Here is a 16,896-nt window from a genome sequence, read left to right on the forward strand (position 1 = left end):
TTAATGAACTGTACCAGAAACCAAGAGTTAAAGCAATACCCAACTGAAATACAAGCAATCTGTCACCACTGTCCTTCCGTGCTACTGCCTCAGCTACAGGGTTATGCAAAGTTGGATACTGTCACAAGTGGTTCGAAAATTTTTAGATGAATCAATGAGGAACATATTTTCCAAGCCATAAAACAGTCTACTAAAACCAAATCTATCAATAATACTTCCTATTCTAATCCTAAATGCTTAGATTTCAGAACAGTTGCTTTCCTTGTGGATGGTGAGACCTTCCACTCACTGAAAATTAAAGATTGATTTTAAAAGTTAAAAATTAAGGATTGATTTTTAAAGCTTGACACTATATTGCTAGATTAGAACTGGACATAAATATAAAAAAATCAGAAAGTTCAAGTGACTAATGACATAAATACCCTTCTCAGAAATGTCCTAGAAACACTGCCTAGTTTCAGAATCCCAAATCACAGCATTTATGAACCAAAATGTGACTTAGTCAAGCTTTGGGGCCCCAAACACACAAAACTGTGATATCTTGCATATAGTTACAGATATTTAACCTCTCCAGAACTCTCTAGATCTTCAAGTTTTACCTATCTCTAAATTTCTTCTCATTCCATAATGAAATAATAATTTCTATAAACTGTAATAAAATTCCATTAAATACAAGAAAACAGATGCTTAAAGGTGATTAGTCATTTTCTTATTGCAGACATGTCTTCAACAGCCTGATGGCAAGACCATTCAAGGTAGCCATCCAACCTATAGGCTAGAGGTCATTGCTGCCTCTAAATGCATGCTCAGATTCTCTCTCCTCTCTGAGAACAGATTTTATCAGTCTAAAGAAAGACTAGAGCCAGACTTTACACTTTTGAGACAAGTATTATACGTGGAAGCACATGATGCAAAAGATGAGTAAAAGATGAGAAGGAATTCAGTGTTGGCTCAGACTGTGCTCCAACCACAGGCACCAAACAAGCTCCTCTCAGAGCCTGGAGTTTGGCATCTCCTCCACTATGTCTGCATAGCCATGGCCTTTAAAGCAGATGTAGGTCTGAATCATTCCTAGCCTAGATTCACATCATCTTCCTAAATTCCTTCCTGAGCCTAGATTTCACATCTGCCTTGCCTTAGGGGGAATTTACTGAGCCCAGACACTGATCCTTGGAACTAGGTTGATCCAGCAAAACAGAAGAATCAAGTTTTGAATGAATATATCTCCACTGTTTGGTTTTTCTCTGGATCTAGCACCCTCATACCTCAATTTCAACAGAAAAGTGTGCATGTAAAATGCAATAAGACTCCCAGTGGCTGGTCATTGGTATACTTCTTCCTATTCAATGTCTAGATATCATGGATCTCCACTCTCCATCCCAGGAACAAACACATCTAGTGCTCACTTAGTGAATCCCACTGCATACAATTTAGCCCCAGGTTCTCATGTTTCCCTGTCTGTCATTTCCCAGACTAGTATTCCCAAAAGATGTCAAAAGCAAGTCCTACCATTATATGGAGTCTTTTTCTCTTTTGTGCAGATTACAGATAAACAGGACAGGAAAATGCTCCTAATTTCCGACCCACTTGAAATTAGGTATCACAGTATTTTTTTAGGCAGAGGAGACCCTCAGTGTCTGCAATTTTCTCTTAGAGCTAATTAATTCCTGTAGATTGATTAATTCCTGAAGATCCCAGCACTTGTATGGCAAACTAACTCATATCATAATGTGCACTACTTGGACTCTCAAAATAGCTAAAAAGAATAATACATGCCTACCACACATACCAAAACATTGTGCTGTTAGTCAGTGTTCCAGGCATGTTAATTAACATTTCCATAGTATGCGTATTACAATTCTCAAAAAATTTATTTTTTTAATAATCAAGCCACAGAACGGAGGTTGAGATCACAAGAGTCTGGGTCACAAGAAGAGTCTGGGTTAAAGCCACAAAAGTTAAAATGGAAATTCTGAGCGAGATTTCATTTCCAACTCCACATGTTTTATTTTGTTTATGAAATAACTAATTCAGTGGCTGAAAAAAATAATTGAAAGATATTCTTGAAAAGGAAAAGTGAATACCTCTGAACTCCTATATTTCATATTTCCTTCTTAAAACAACTGTCAGAAACTAGCAGTGCTAAGAGCCCATTAAAAAAAAAAAAAAGAAACAAAGCAAAGAAAGTAATGGATGAAGTAGAAGATGCGTATTTTGCTTAATATGTTAACTCCTCTCTTTGAAAAAGCATGCAATTAAATAGCAGTAGAAAAGTCTTCTTAAAGAATTCACCTTCCAGTCATTAAGGCAGATGGTTAAAGCCTGGTTAGGCCTTGCACCATGTGTAACCAGCTCCTAAACTCTATTCACTGTACAGTAACTCACAGGCAATTGATGACTACAGCTAGGTGAGACAAATCACATAATAAACAAATGATAAACATGTTTATCATTTTCCCAAAGAAAACACTTACTACCAAGTTCAAATACTTGTTCTACACAATATGGGATGTACACTCGGAGATCTAGTCAAGGAAAGATTTGTAACACCCAGAGGAGAAACAAGGTTAAAAACCCCAAAAGGAAGAGAGGCAGATACTTTATTAAAAGGGAAGATTCCACAAAAAGGTGTCTGGGTTTCTGAACAAGGTTTCAAAAGGAAAGGACAGCTCCTGAGAATGTGATATTCTCAATCTGATAACGAGAGAAATTATTAAATATTTAAAACAAGTAGAAGAAATGCAGTTAGAATTTAGATTAAACCATTCTCCTGAAAGTCCCATTTTTCTTTCTTCTTCTCCCATATACATTTTGTGAACAAAAGCTCCTAAGAGATTATTGGAAAGAGAGACATTGTTCTTGATGTATTTTGCAACAGAGAAAATGTTGTACCTTTTAGGGTGGGCATATTTTTCAGTCAAGCATTACAAGGAGCACTGGACTAATAGATGTGACAACAAAGGCATTTTGTAATATTTGTGTTATATAATGTCTTGATTTCTGTAGATGGTTAGCAGCAATAGAGCTGCATTGGACAATGTGAAGTCATCTCTCAAAATAATACAATATGACAGGCAAACTGCATTCTGGGTTGATTTGCACAAGGGATGAATATAGAGTATCTCACTGCAGTGCAGCCATTCCCATATCAAACTGATGAGGTCAAAGATGCTTATAAGTTCCAGAAGTGTGGGGGAAAAACCTTGTGTTGTCCAAGAGTGTCTTCTCTTACTTAATGACTAGTGCATTGTAATACAGCAACTAAAGATGTACAAGAAAGGGATTTTGGGGATTTATTTATTTCTACATCTCAATGGCAGTCAGCCTACAGAAAACATGGTAGAGTGAGCTCAGCATGTGGGGATAATCATGTAGTTAGGAAGCAATGTTTAATCTAGTTGAGGCTGGTAGTCTCTGGATGTTGATGCACAGTGTCATGCACTGCCTTGTAGCATTTCCACATGGGTGATCTATTACTTTGCAGCACTAGAATCTGCATTTGATTTCTTATTCTCTTATCTACTCCTCAGGGATCCAGTAAATCCATCAGAATTTTACAACTGCCATTCTCTCTGGGCTGTGTCACATTTGCAGTCAAGGATTAAATTCAGCTTCTAAAGCAGTTGCTACTTGCAGCCTTCTGCCCTGCACTTCAGACAGAGATTGCCAGTGCCCCTGCAGCAAATCTGAAACCCAGCAAAGCACCTCCTGAGCACCCCAAGCCTGTTTATTGAGATACATATATCCATTTTAATTGTAGTCCTTAGCTAAGAACAGCAGCAGTACAGAAGCTGACTGAATCATGACTCAGTTTTGGTCAGACATGGGGACAATAACTTGAGCAGGGCCCATCTGAGCCATCTGATTTTACTCTGCTTCTCCATGTGAATGAACCCTTGGATTTCATCAGTGTTTACAAGTTCGCAAATGGCAACCCTTCCGAAAGCAATTGTTTCAGGACAACAGGATACTCGAGCTGTCTCAGACTCTTATTTTACCAAGGGCTTTACAGACCCCCACTTGTCATTGGTTATATTTTCTCCACTTTTTTTTTTTTTTTTTAATTTTCACAGTCACAAATGAAACAGAAATGAAGGTTGCTGTGCATCCTTTTCTGAACCCCATGAAGACCTGCGTTAAGTCACTGTCTTCACTCTCTACAAACACTTGGGTATAATTATATTAAACTCAGAAGTATTATATAGCAAATAATATAGGCTTAATTACATGTTTTTATCATACAGAATAAACAATAAAATAGTTGTTGATTTTAAATGATAAACTTTTATTCTGAATATACTGTTTTTGCACAATAATTAACACAACAGTTCTAGGATTATAAACTTTTTTATAACATTATTGTACAAATTTTTACAAAAAAATTTTTTTTCCAGGCTTGTCAAGTTCCACAAAAGTGTCAAGAGAACACAAGAAAAGGGAGAAAGACCTGCTTGCCTTGTAAAAGCAACCAAGTCTTTTTTTGCAGAAACGCACACTGAGCATTTCAATAAAAATATCCCAGAAAGCATGATCCAGACATTTCATACAACACAAGAAGAGAAGACAGCTTTGTCAGATCACAATCGCAATTTCATGGCATCTGAACAAGACAGTATCCCTTTAGCCTCAGTGAAATATTTCTTCAAGATGATGTTTTTCTTTTAAACCATAAACAGGACAGATGCAAGTAGCTGGGAACAGGGTGAGGCTAACTTTTCAAAAGTCTTGAATTGTATTCAGATGCTTTGTTTTAATCTTTTTACAATAGTGTACAATGAGTATTAACAATATTAACATTGTGGTATGAACAAAATAATAATAAATGTAGCCTTTGTTAAAGGCTTGGATGTCTGATGAAATTAGGGTAAAATTTATCCTAGGAAAGGAGTTATTAAGATTTCACCTTAGGCTGACATTCCAAAAACACTTGAGTGCATTGCAATGCCTTGTAGACATTAATATATTTCTTAATAACCAATGTACTAGCATCTGAATTTTTGGATCAGTGGTACTGAGGTTGTGTTTTGGAATTAAGTCATACTAAGCATGTTTGTTATGTGTTAATGGGAAAACAAGTTTTAATGTCTCTTCAGTGACAGCAAAAAGCTCTCAACCACAGCAAGTAACACTTGGGTTGCAAAGGTCACTTAAAAGGGATACTGCCTATTTGAAACCAGTAAGGCCAGGTTTTAAGTTAATAAAAGGAATATTGTAGGAAAACTTACAAATGGCAGCAACACTGTTGTCTCTGTTAAGTTAAGCAGTAAAGCCTCAAGCATTAGAAACATGAAAAAGATTATACTAAAGTCTTAAAGGTACAGGACCTAAAAATCTTGTCAATCAGACCTGCTATGTCATGTTAAAAACCTGTTACAAATATGGACCACGGTCAGTGTTTCGGCAGTAATGCTGGTTGTTCAAAAGAAAAAACTAGAAAGAAACCTTTCATGTTAAGCTCTCAGATCATGTTTTGCACAGTACCATGCCGTAACAACTTTTTGTCAGATGTACAATACATTGCATGATTTCTGTGTGAACTGAACCAGTCACAACAGTTCCCTTTGCGCTATTTAAAGGAGTTGAGCAACCATCAACAGAGCCTTTTATCTGACTTTAAAACCCACAACTTTTTACAGTATATCGTATTTAAAAATACCTTAATTTTAGGATCAAGCTTCTTCTTTCAAAGAAAAAAGAAGATGACTATGATACACTGTGAGAGTAAGGATACCCTTCTGCATGAGAATTTGTATTTATTCATGCGACTTATTTCTATCAGACTGGTATTCACATTTTGAGATAGCTAAAGTTCAGATTGCACTTTCAGTCTATGGTTTTTCATTTTGCAGATATTGGGGTATTTAAAAAAATCTTGACAATCACTTGAATATATTCTAATATATAATTTCAAAGTATTTAAAATACTCAGTACTTTCTAAAGTATTAATAAGATGGATATCATGTTTGCTAAATGTTTATATAGAATGTTATAATGTTAGCTGGAAGGCTAAATGTTTATATAGAAACACATGTCTTCAGGTCATATAGAGGGATGAAGAAGAGGAACAAAGGACATTTCTCTCTTTGGATCATCCAGGAGGGCTGTGTGTCTACATGGCATGAGCTTCTCCCTCCTTTTGCATTTGAGCACTCTAAGGGAAGTGGGATGAGAGCAAAAGCCACAGATGTTTCCTGTGGCAGCATGAATTTGTGCCATCTTTCTTTCTTCCATCTAACTCTAATCAAATGTTTATTGAGTAACTCTGAATATGGCCTACCAGCATAAGCAAAGTGTTTTAAACAGTGCAACTTGTCCATGAAGGGTTTCTTTAGGGAAGCTAAGTGAAAACTATAGAGAACTTATTATACTAACATGAAAATAAAAGAGCACAACACAAACCAATGAGTATTTAAAGTAACCTCAGAGTAAAAGCAGTGAGTGCAGTAATTATTGGCCTAATCCTAGAAAACTTGCTCCTCCCATAAAACATCAATTGACCACATTAAGGAAAATTACTGGATTCAGTCTTGTTATAAGAAACACTCAAACCAATTTTTTTATCAGGTGGTAATTGGTGCTAGAGTGAACACTGCAGCACTATGACTGGAAGGCAGAGCTCCAAGTTTATCTTCACCCTTATCATAAGCATTAGCTCACCTTCCCTGAGGAGGACCTGAAGTCATCCAAGACAGTTAATTGTACTTTTAACCCCATGACATTGCTAGGTGTATTTTTTTTTTAAATCTAGATTTTATCACTGAACAAAAGGTCAGGATTTCTGTTTTTCACTCACTGTATTCCCAAACATAAGAAAATACATAGCTGGAGCCAAAGTACATGAAAAACAATGAACCAGCCATGAGAATACAACTACAGTAGATTGTTCAAGCCATGCCATGGCTTTGAGTAGCTTCTTCAGTTTTCATAGGATATTAATGCATGCCCAATCATTTTTTAAGCTTTTGTCATGATCAAAATTATTTCAATCAATTGCCAGCATATACATACTGATGATTTGCATTTTTTTTATTTTTTAAAGAGCTAGTGTATTGTGCCATATTAATATTTGCATATTGCAGTAGTTAGCAGAACTGTACAATACCAGCAGAGTTGCACATTCATTGGTTTAGCTGTCTTGCAATACTGTTTTGTTTTGAAAACTAGAAAAAAAAAAGCGCAAATCATATTTTGCATCAACACTATGCTACACTGTAATATTGTAATTTACTGCACCAACCTGTATCACCAATGAGGTTGTATAAAAACAACTTCTAGAGTTATTATTCACAATCAAGTATCAATGTGCATACATATAGATTCAAGGCTCCCCATTTGTTTATATTTTTTCTAACTGCAGCAACCAGGTAATTTTGCTGTTAAATATGCTATTTTCAATAATAAATAGCAACAGCATAAGTTTTAATATTATAGGTGGGTTTATATGAAGTAAACAAAGGGGGAACCTGATATGAACCTTAGAGAACATATACTTCCAAAAATAAATGTGTTAAATCTGATTTTTATATTCTTAAAATATCTTTACACAGGTTTTCATGTGAGATCGCTATTCCGTAAAAAATCCACCTCAACCCTTTTGTTACAATAGCTATATTTACCCTATTTTCTCAGCTTTTTCATTGCACAGTATATTCAGAGCTCTGTTTCATAATATAATGTAATATGATTTGATTGCAACACATTGCAATGTTCAATTTCTCACACAATACAAGAATCACTCTGTTATCTTTTCAATGAACTATACTCTACCATCAAAGAAAACAAACTGAAAAACAATAGCTTAGCATCATCATCATGCAAAATACCCCCGGAAACCAACATTCAAATATCACAAAGACATTTTTTATTCACAAGCATTTTTGTTTCAGCCTTTGAAGAATTTCTACTAGCTTTATATGTAACTGCATTGTGAAAAGAAGGTGAATATTACATTGAAATTAGCAATTTTTTTCTGACAGAAGATTACACTAAGTTTAAGATGAAAATCACTTTTTTAGTTACACTCTCCAGTACCTTTGTATTTTGAAAAACAGTAGTTTTCCTCCCTTCCCTCTTTTCTACATACAATATCAACCCACCAAAGCTTAGGTGGCTGTAGAATTAATTTTGGAAAATTAACCACTCTTCATAAAACATTCTAATCATGCTGAACTTCTGATGAAGACTGGCCAATATTTTCATTTTACTCAACAAGTTTGGACAAAAGTGATGTTAAAAGCAGCCATTTTGGTGCTAGTAATGTATCCTGGGGAGAACGTTTTCCTTGTCATTTTTCTTTTTGTTTTTTAAACAACTGTTCATGTAAAAGAATATAAATATTCAAGATATCCAAAGCTTATCCAAATGAAAATCATATACATAAGCTATTGTTAGGGGAGCCCTTTTACATGAAGTCATCAAGACTACAACAACAAACAAATGAATAAACAAAAGGTTTTAGATTTCCCCTATGAGGCAGGTACAGAAATCTGTTTGGATGGCATAGATGATGCAGCATTCACACACAGTTAAGGATCTGACACTCCAACATGCAGGCATCGTGGTGCCTCGATGAGTCTCACAACGCGTGATAGCCAGACATGAGCACTGCTGTTCTGCTGCTGTCTCAGTAGCTGACCCTTTCGAAAATGAAACTGAGGCTATCGTTTTGGCCAGGTCTTGATTAAGTTATGCAGGTTTTGGTTTAGCAAGGTCATAACTGGCAGTGTCTGATGCCAGATAACAGCCAAAGCAGGACCAACTGAATTGCTACCATAGACCACAGTGATGGACTCAGACCAGAGGCCCCACCGCAGTCAGCTGAATCTTCCTGTCGACAAGAAGAGAAGAAATATTTTAATATTAATTAAACTGCTTGAGAAGCAAACTAAAAAAGCTTAGTTTTCAACATTTTGAATTATCATTGAGGCATCCTTTCTGGTCTTATATATGTTATTTTGCTAAAATAACAGTAACATAATTCCTGGAAGTCCCTCTGATTTTAGATACAAAGAGTGGCGTTATTGCTTTAACTATAAACATGGGAAGATTAAATACTTTCAAGGTTTACAGCACAAACTTATGAACTAGATGGGATACTTACACAATCAATCAAGAAATGGCATGGAATATACCTGGGGGCCTCAGTAAACACCATCTATATTCCTTAAAATTGCATTCACTTTAAGATTCTGAGTATGAATTTATTGTGAGAAAAGACAGAAGAACAGATAACTTTTCAAGTTTAGAAAACAAATACCAAAATATGTTTATGTCCATTTCATCAAATGATCACACAATAAAATGAATATGGTCTGCAGGTGAAGATATGACCAAAGAGAATGAAAATCTTTTCTCTGCCACTGGTGCTCTACTTAAGTATAAGAAGGAAATTTTCTGTTGCACTAATTGTACATGCTTGATGCAGTTTGAAGCTCTCTCTGAGCTGCACTGTTGTCATACATCAGTAACTATTCCTTATGCCACACAGCAATCATACCACTTTTCCTCATTCCTCTCCACCAATAATTGCTATTCTTTGGTTCACTTTGCTTATAATGTTTAATCCCTTTCACATGATGAACCTATTCATTAGTCTGGCCGAAATAAATTTGATACTTGTTCTGGAGCCTGTAACACCTTAGATCTTGTTTCTCAAGACTGATACAAACTCTGATTAGTACCTAAAACACCAGGAAAATTTTCCCCTAACTGCTTTTTCTGAGAAGTCTGAGATTCATGGGTAGCTCTGAAGGCTGAAAATATCTGGTCTTTTGTTTTCACAGTATTCTGTACCCATGGTATAAAAAGACACTTTCCATTTTCCAAAATATTACAAGCCTCCAAGGGCAAGAAAACAGTGTAGGTGGAAAGGAATTTAGGTATATTAGCAACTGGGGAAACTTCTTGAAAAGGAGCAATATGTGAAGGGAAGGACCGACAACTGAATCTGAACAGTAACAGAGACTGGCTGCTGGCACAGAACTTAAAAAAAAAACCAAAAAACTACGTATAACAGAAAGTAAAGCCAACAGACAGGGAAAAGCTCCTGGTTCAGACTTACACGCCACTGAAGCATATGCAATTAATATACCCTGGAAAAGGCTGGGGTATGTGGGTTCGTGTGTGTGTCTATAAAATGTACAATCGGGATAAATAAGAAAGAGACATTAAACAGCCTTTAATTTATTAGCAAATCTCCTTAAGCAAATTTTGCTTTCCTTAAGCAAAACTTCCCAGCTTTGTAAGAATAGCAGTGCAGGACATCAAGTTTACTCAAATGGGCAAGAACAAGAAAGGACATAAAAATGGCAGATCAGATATAAACAGGAAACGAGCGATGCGGAGTGGGATGAAATGGGTTTTTTTGTAACCTCCCTGCAGAATACACCGAAATGATAATATGAATTTTTCATTAAATTAAAATCACAAAGTCAAATATGATGTTAGGGCAACTCCTTCATAACAGAGGTGTAAAGACAGAATTTGGAAATTACAGGGCATAGCAAAGGCCTTCAATGAGTTCTTTACACCAGCTTTAGTTGATGAGAATTTTAATGTTGTTTATTCTGCACACAATGCATTCTTTAAAGCTGGTAGGTTTCCAAAATAGTTTGGGAAAAAATATGGAAAATCAGATAAAGCAGACAAAATAGACTCAGAACATTAGTAGGAATTATAGCATTCACCAAGAGTCTCCTTTAGAAACTTGGATGCAAAAAAAACCCAACAATCCAAAGCCCCAAAAAAACAACAACAACAAAAAAAATCAGCATTCAATTTCCTTAGAAAAAAACAAAAATTCATTTTGTCCTAAAGCAAATACCTCATGTTGGCTGCCATACTTTATTAACCGTAGCTTTTTCCAGACATATCTGTGTCATGTGTTAGCTTTATAATTTAGTTGTTTAGTTTTGGCTTAGACTTTTTGCTTTGTTTGTTTGTTTTTTTTTTTTTTGTTTTTTTTTTTTTGTTTTTTTTTTTGTTTTTTTTTTTTTTTTGTTTTGTTTGTGTTTTTTGTTGTTGTTGTTATTGGTTTGGTCTGGTTTGGTTTGGTTTTTTGGCTTTGTTTCTTTTTGGTTGATTGCATTCTACAAGTTCAAAATTCCAAAGGTTTCTGTTCAACAAGAAGTCCTAAGTGAACTTTGCTGCACCAGATTTGTACTAGGATGCTAAGATTTCAAGATGCACTGAACATTGTGGTTTATTTAGTTTGGCTCTGTCACTATTTGCATCTGCATTGTGTCTTGTCATGCAGCTTTATTTCTATTTAAAGCACTTAAAAATAACCCTGTTGCTTCTTCCTCACAGTGACTACGATTAAAAACAGAATTATCAGTAAAGGTTTCCTCTCACATGAATTCAGTGAATGGTACTCAGTGTTACCTCTTGATATTTATTATTCTTGTCACTGAAATTACTTAGAAGAGTCATCTTTGAAGAAAGAGTTGAAAGCAAAGCAGGAGATTTAAAATTTCCAACAGACAGGAGATGTCTGGAGACTATAAGTAGTAAACTGAAGGTCTTAAACAAAATTGTGCATAGCATGAAGGGAAACTACCTTTGTAGTGAAAATGGCATCCAGTATAGATAGAAAGCAAGTAGGCCTCCACATATAGAGTTATACAGGACTCAGCTTACGTCATCTTGTATTAGACCAATGTTGATAACTTAATCCTACCACCATATCTTTTTGAAAACACCCTCCATTCTGTTGTCCATTTCTATTTACTCTATGAGATTTTTTTTTAACCACACCACAATTTCTCAACTGCTCTTACGTCCATCAGTCATACAATGTAATATTCCTATTGGGTTGAAATGAAGTATCTTAGTATCTTCTTCCCTCTCCCTAAGACTACACAGAGAAGTTTTTAAAGGATTCACAATTCACAACAGTAGTAAATATCTTGGAAGCCTCATGCAGGACAGGCATTGTCTTATTATGAATGGCAGCATTAAACTGCACTGCACAAAAAGTATACAAGGTTTATACACATATTTCAAGTTTAGTGAGATTTTAACCTCATATTGATCAAAGACACATTGAATTTCTGAGGTTTGTAGAGCAATTTGCAGTGGTAAACCAGCAGTTCTGCCAAGAACAATTTCTAAATATTGTCTCTGGAATCAGTTAATTCTTTTGTGTCCTAAGCTAAAACAAAAATAGTAGTGGCAAACAAGGTACAGTAAATCCCATCTAAATTAATTTTTTTCCCCACAGAATTTCACATTGTAATTTTCTTCTGTGCTCTCACTGTTATCAAAACTACAGAAAATGTGAAAAAATAAAATAAAAAAGAGGAGAAAATCTTATTGTGTGTTTATTTACATGAATTAAAACAATCAACAGTCTCCTTGAAATAAGTTGGACTCCATCCCCAATTTAAAACCAGATTGAGAAAAATGTCAGTTTTGAATGGTCTTCAAAATGCCTTTTTTAAGAACACTTCTCCTCTTCTTGAGCTTTAAGAAAACTTTTCAGCTGTTTCATGTTAATGTTATTTTTGAGATTTCTTCTAAAGTATCTTATAACAAAGATATACAGCATTGTTTTATCTTCTCTTTACATTATCTTATCTTTACCTCTTCTAGTGCAATTAGACACTGAACTATTTTTAAGCAGTTTCACTGAAATTTTCCAGCCCATGACATTAATCACACAAATCCTGAATAACAGATCAACTGGGGATGTCCTCTCTCTGTTGTCGTCAAAATTATGTCTGTGTATAAATTCTCTTTGAAGAGAGACAGAATTGTAAAAGAAATTGGAAAGAATTGTTGTAAGTTGCTTTCATTTCACCAGAAGTGTTTGAGAAATTTCTTGCATTAATTGCATCAAATTTCCTTGCATGTTTGAGGTAGAGAAGTGTCAAATCCAAATGTCATCTTCTTCATTTCATGCCTTACTATAACAACTTTAGATAAGGCTCTTTTACAACATCACATGCTATGAAAATTATTCAGCACTTTCAGGACGGAAATTATTGCTTTTATAAAACCATACCTTCATTTTTAAGTATCAAAACAACATACTCATTGCTATATATCATCATTTCCTTGAAGACACTGCCAGTCCCAAATTTTAAAAATACACTTCGAGCTACAAATATATATATATATATACACATATACACTAAGGCTATAAACATACTTGTTACTCTTAAAATTTGTTTTTAAATGATAATAAATTAATCAGAACCCACTGTGCTACTCTGACTTATAAAAGGATAAAACAACATCTGCCCAAAGAGCTTCTGATGTGGCCTTTGACACCAATGGATTACCTCAGTTATACCTTTTATAAGCATGTATTTTAAATGTTTCATATTACATGGTGAACACCTTTGCTTTTACTCAAGAGTAATTTCCAGTTTCAATCATGGTCATTCCCAAATTTTGGGTTGCCCTCCTTTGTCTGGACTACCAGACAAAGCTGTCAAAAGTGTACAGCTCCCCATGCACAGACTGGGGACACAGGCAATTCCATCAAGATGTATCCAGTTGCCTGGATAGCTAATCACCCTCAAAGCTCCCACTGACATATTTGGAAACTGATGGAAGTAAGACATTCCCAGTGGGGGCTAAACACTTGTACAGTTCTTTTCTTTATTCTCAGGTATGGCAGAAACAAACAGTGTGCATGTACAAAGTAAGAGCAAGCCATCGGAGACAGTGATAATGACTATTTTGTTATCCTTGATGAAAAGTAAAAAAAACCTGTCAGGTTAGTGAACCTGATCAGCTGGATTGTATCTGTGTTGGCTTCAGTGATTTTAATATAACTACATAGATTAATGCCCAGAGAGAACACATTTCCAAAATCACAAAGTTATTAAAAACAAGATGGATGAACAAAATTACCTTTGTAACTTTCTGCTGCCAAAAGCTTATCAGCTAAAATGATATTCTGGGTGCTTCCCACCTTAAGTAGAAAGCACATTTTGGGCATAAAGAATTCAGCTCAAGGTGAGTCTCTGCTGCTTATATATACTTTGGACAGTAGCTTTTTAATTAAAGAAAGCTATGCACAGAGCAAATTGCATGAGCAAGAACATGAGATGTTAATCTAGATTTTAATGTGAAATACTATTGGCTTAAAGAAAGGCCTTTCACCTTTTCCTGCAACCTTTACCATGTCTGTACACGTTCCTAGGTGTGCAAGATACTACATCATTTAAGTACAGAATAAGAAACTTCAAAATTACTCAAAAAATAAACTGTTAAACAGAATATAAAGATTATTTTCATTTATGTTCAAGATATATTAATTGAAACTTCCCTTAAGTATAGAGAGAATATAAATTACAGTGAAAATGACTGTTCTAAGTTTCAGTGAATTTCAATATTTCATGAATTTTCAATATTTCATTACACTAAATCTGAAAAATGCCCTGTAAGCTTTCAGTTCTGCCTCAGTTTGCTTTACTTTGATAGACATGTGAGTATCTCCCTCTAGTGGTTTTCAGAGCAATGTTGATTAGAACCCCCTTCAGACACACATTTTTTGCTCTTTAGCTCAGCAGTTCTCTTGCAGACATATCACTCGCACAGTAAGTCATGATGCAATCCCACACCATCAAATACAACACAGTCTAATTTCCAAGGTTTTAGTTGGAAACCCCAGAGTCTGCACTTGGTCAATATACAGGAACTTACTTATGTAGTTAATTAGAAGCAAAACCTCACCTTCTGCTGTAATCAGGCAATTAATATGTTTAGGTCGCCAAAAATTAAGAAGTAAAAAAATATTATTTTACTGAATTCCTAGTTTAACCAAATTGATGCACACCCTTATCTTCCATCATTAACTGTTGTGCTCATTCTCAGTAGCAACACTCACACATAACACTCATCCTTGCCACCCCTAAGTAAAGCTTTACTTTCACAGGTATGCTGTATCTTCTATTTGCTTTGTATCTTTTTTTAATCTGTGAAAAATTGTTTTCTTCTATTCATTTTAACAAGGACAAGGGAAAAATGCTTAGAAGTGAAGGATGAGGACTCAGCTGGTACATGTGCAATCTCAAAGATCCAACCATATAAATCCAACAGGTTGCCTTGTTTTTGTATGCTCTATGGGAGAGGTCCTCAAGTTTAGTAACAGTGATTTATAAGGCTCCAGACAGGGTTTTTTCATATTTAGTTTCCCTTAATATTGCAACAGTAATTTACTCCAGATTGTTGCTTTTGGGACTCGCTTCATTCTGTTTTCTTTTGTATGTTCAGTAAGTAAAAAAGTCTGCTAATTTTTTAAGCCAAGAACAAAACAAAAAATTAGAGAAAGTAACTGACCATCCACACCACATGAAAACTTGCAGAAAAATGAAGATAGGAGCGGACATCATGGCAGAGGCACGACTCGTTGTGCATATAGGCTGATCCTATTAATAACGGGCAAAGTAGCAAGTAGAGGAAAGGAAAGAAAACACAGAAAAAAAGACATACAAGATGAGATATCATGCAGATTGCTGGCAGTTAGCAGAGTTAATGTGAAAGCATCCACCCAAGAGCAAGAGATTCACAGCAAATTTTGCAAATAAACTTAATCAAAACAATCCACTGGTACAAAACACATGACTTACACACTGATCAGCACATCAAGCTAGTGAGCAAGAGTTGTACTTTCACACACAATCATATCAGGATGGTTTGGATTATTTACAATGGCTGGATAGCTTTTGGATGGTTTTTCAACTTTGTTTAATCTTTGTTGGCCAGTAAGAAGATTTCCTTTTAAAAATAAAATTCGGTTACTAGAAAAATGCATTGAATACAAATTCTCTAAATTTTTTAAATACTACCGACATCTCCGTAATTGTGCCTCATTACAAGAAAAGCAGAGAACATACTGGAACAAATTTTGGTATACAGCTATAGACAACTAAGTGCACTGGTTTGGGACAATCTTTCCACTGCAATAATTGCAGAATTGCATGAGGTATTGGAAATGCATTTTTAAATTATTTATTGTATCTAATGCCAGACACTTCTTTGTTCAGTACTATTTGTCTTGAGATTTATTCTGAACAACTTGAATTCAGCATTATCTCTTTTGTGTCTTTGAAAGGAAACATAGAAAGAATATTAAAAATAATTTAGGTATGTGGCACAGTTATAATTTTTCTCTTTCAAAACTAATACATTCAACACAGAAGTACCAAACAGCATAGTTTTGGTGATTTCAGTAAAGCAATGCACTTTTAAACTTGCTAAGAACATGACCTAAAGGCAATACAATTTGCCGAATTAGAAACAACATCCTAAAACATATATAAAATTTTAATAATTTGACAATACTTTAAATAATATTTCGAAACATTATTATAAAAATACTACTTCTAAGCCAAGATTATTGTATACTTGTGCAAGCCATTGAAAAACTGAATTTCACAGCACCATACAGTTTTACAATCACAGATAATGCTTTAGTGGGAATCATGTGTGAAAGTGCAATGGTTATAGGACAGGCAGATAAGAAAGCAGCTGTTAAGTTTATGTTAATTGAAATAAAGTGGCTATGGTCTAGAGTGAACAGTATGTTTAGTGATAAAAAGGTTACCAGGCACCAAGGTACGTTTAAACACAGTTTTCACTGATCATCTAAAGCTGCTCTACAACTGTTTTTGAAGATAGTCTTAAAGTCTTACAACTTCAATTTTACCTGTTTGGCTTCATCAAAACAGATTTCGGGACCCTTTCTGTATCTAGGTTGTTTGACCATTTCACATGGATTTGGCCCTTCATCTGTTTCTCTGGTTAAGGAGTATCACTGTTTTTCATGCTTTGTACATGAGCAGGATCAACATTCTGGTTTTATTCTTATGGCAGGAGAGAAGATTTACACTAATTCAGATAGTGCTGGAATAAACATCAGTATACACAGTTCCTTGTTTAAA

At 35.0% G+C, this 16,896-nt stretch overlaps 1 protein-coding gene across 1 annotated transcript in view; it reads right to left on the reverse strand.

Annotated features, from left to right (window-relative positions):
- Positions 1-4,267: 4,267 nt before the first annotated feature.
- CACNA2D1 (calcium voltage-gated channel auxiliary subunit alpha2delta 1) overlaps positions 4,268-16,896 on the reverse strand; it is a 366,445-nt gene continuing 353,816 nt past the window's right edge. Inside the window, exons 37-38 of the mRNA XM_053977961.1 lie at positions 16,662-16,744; positions 4,268-8,828 (exon numbers count right to left, since the gene is read on the reverse strand). Coding sequence (XP_053833936.1) covers positions 8,712-8,828; positions 16,662-16,744 — 200 coding nt within the window. The 3' untranslated portion in view covers positions 4,268-8,711. The remainder of the gene's footprint in view (positions 8,829-16,661; positions 16,745-16,896) is intronic.

Source organism: Vidua macroura, chromosome 5, assembly GCF_024509145.1.
Source record: "Vidua macroura isolate BioBank_ID:100142 chromosome 5, ASM2450914v1, whole genome shotgun sequence".
NCBI lineage: Eukaryota > Metazoa > Chordata > Aves > Passeriformes > Viduidae > Vidua > Vidua macroura.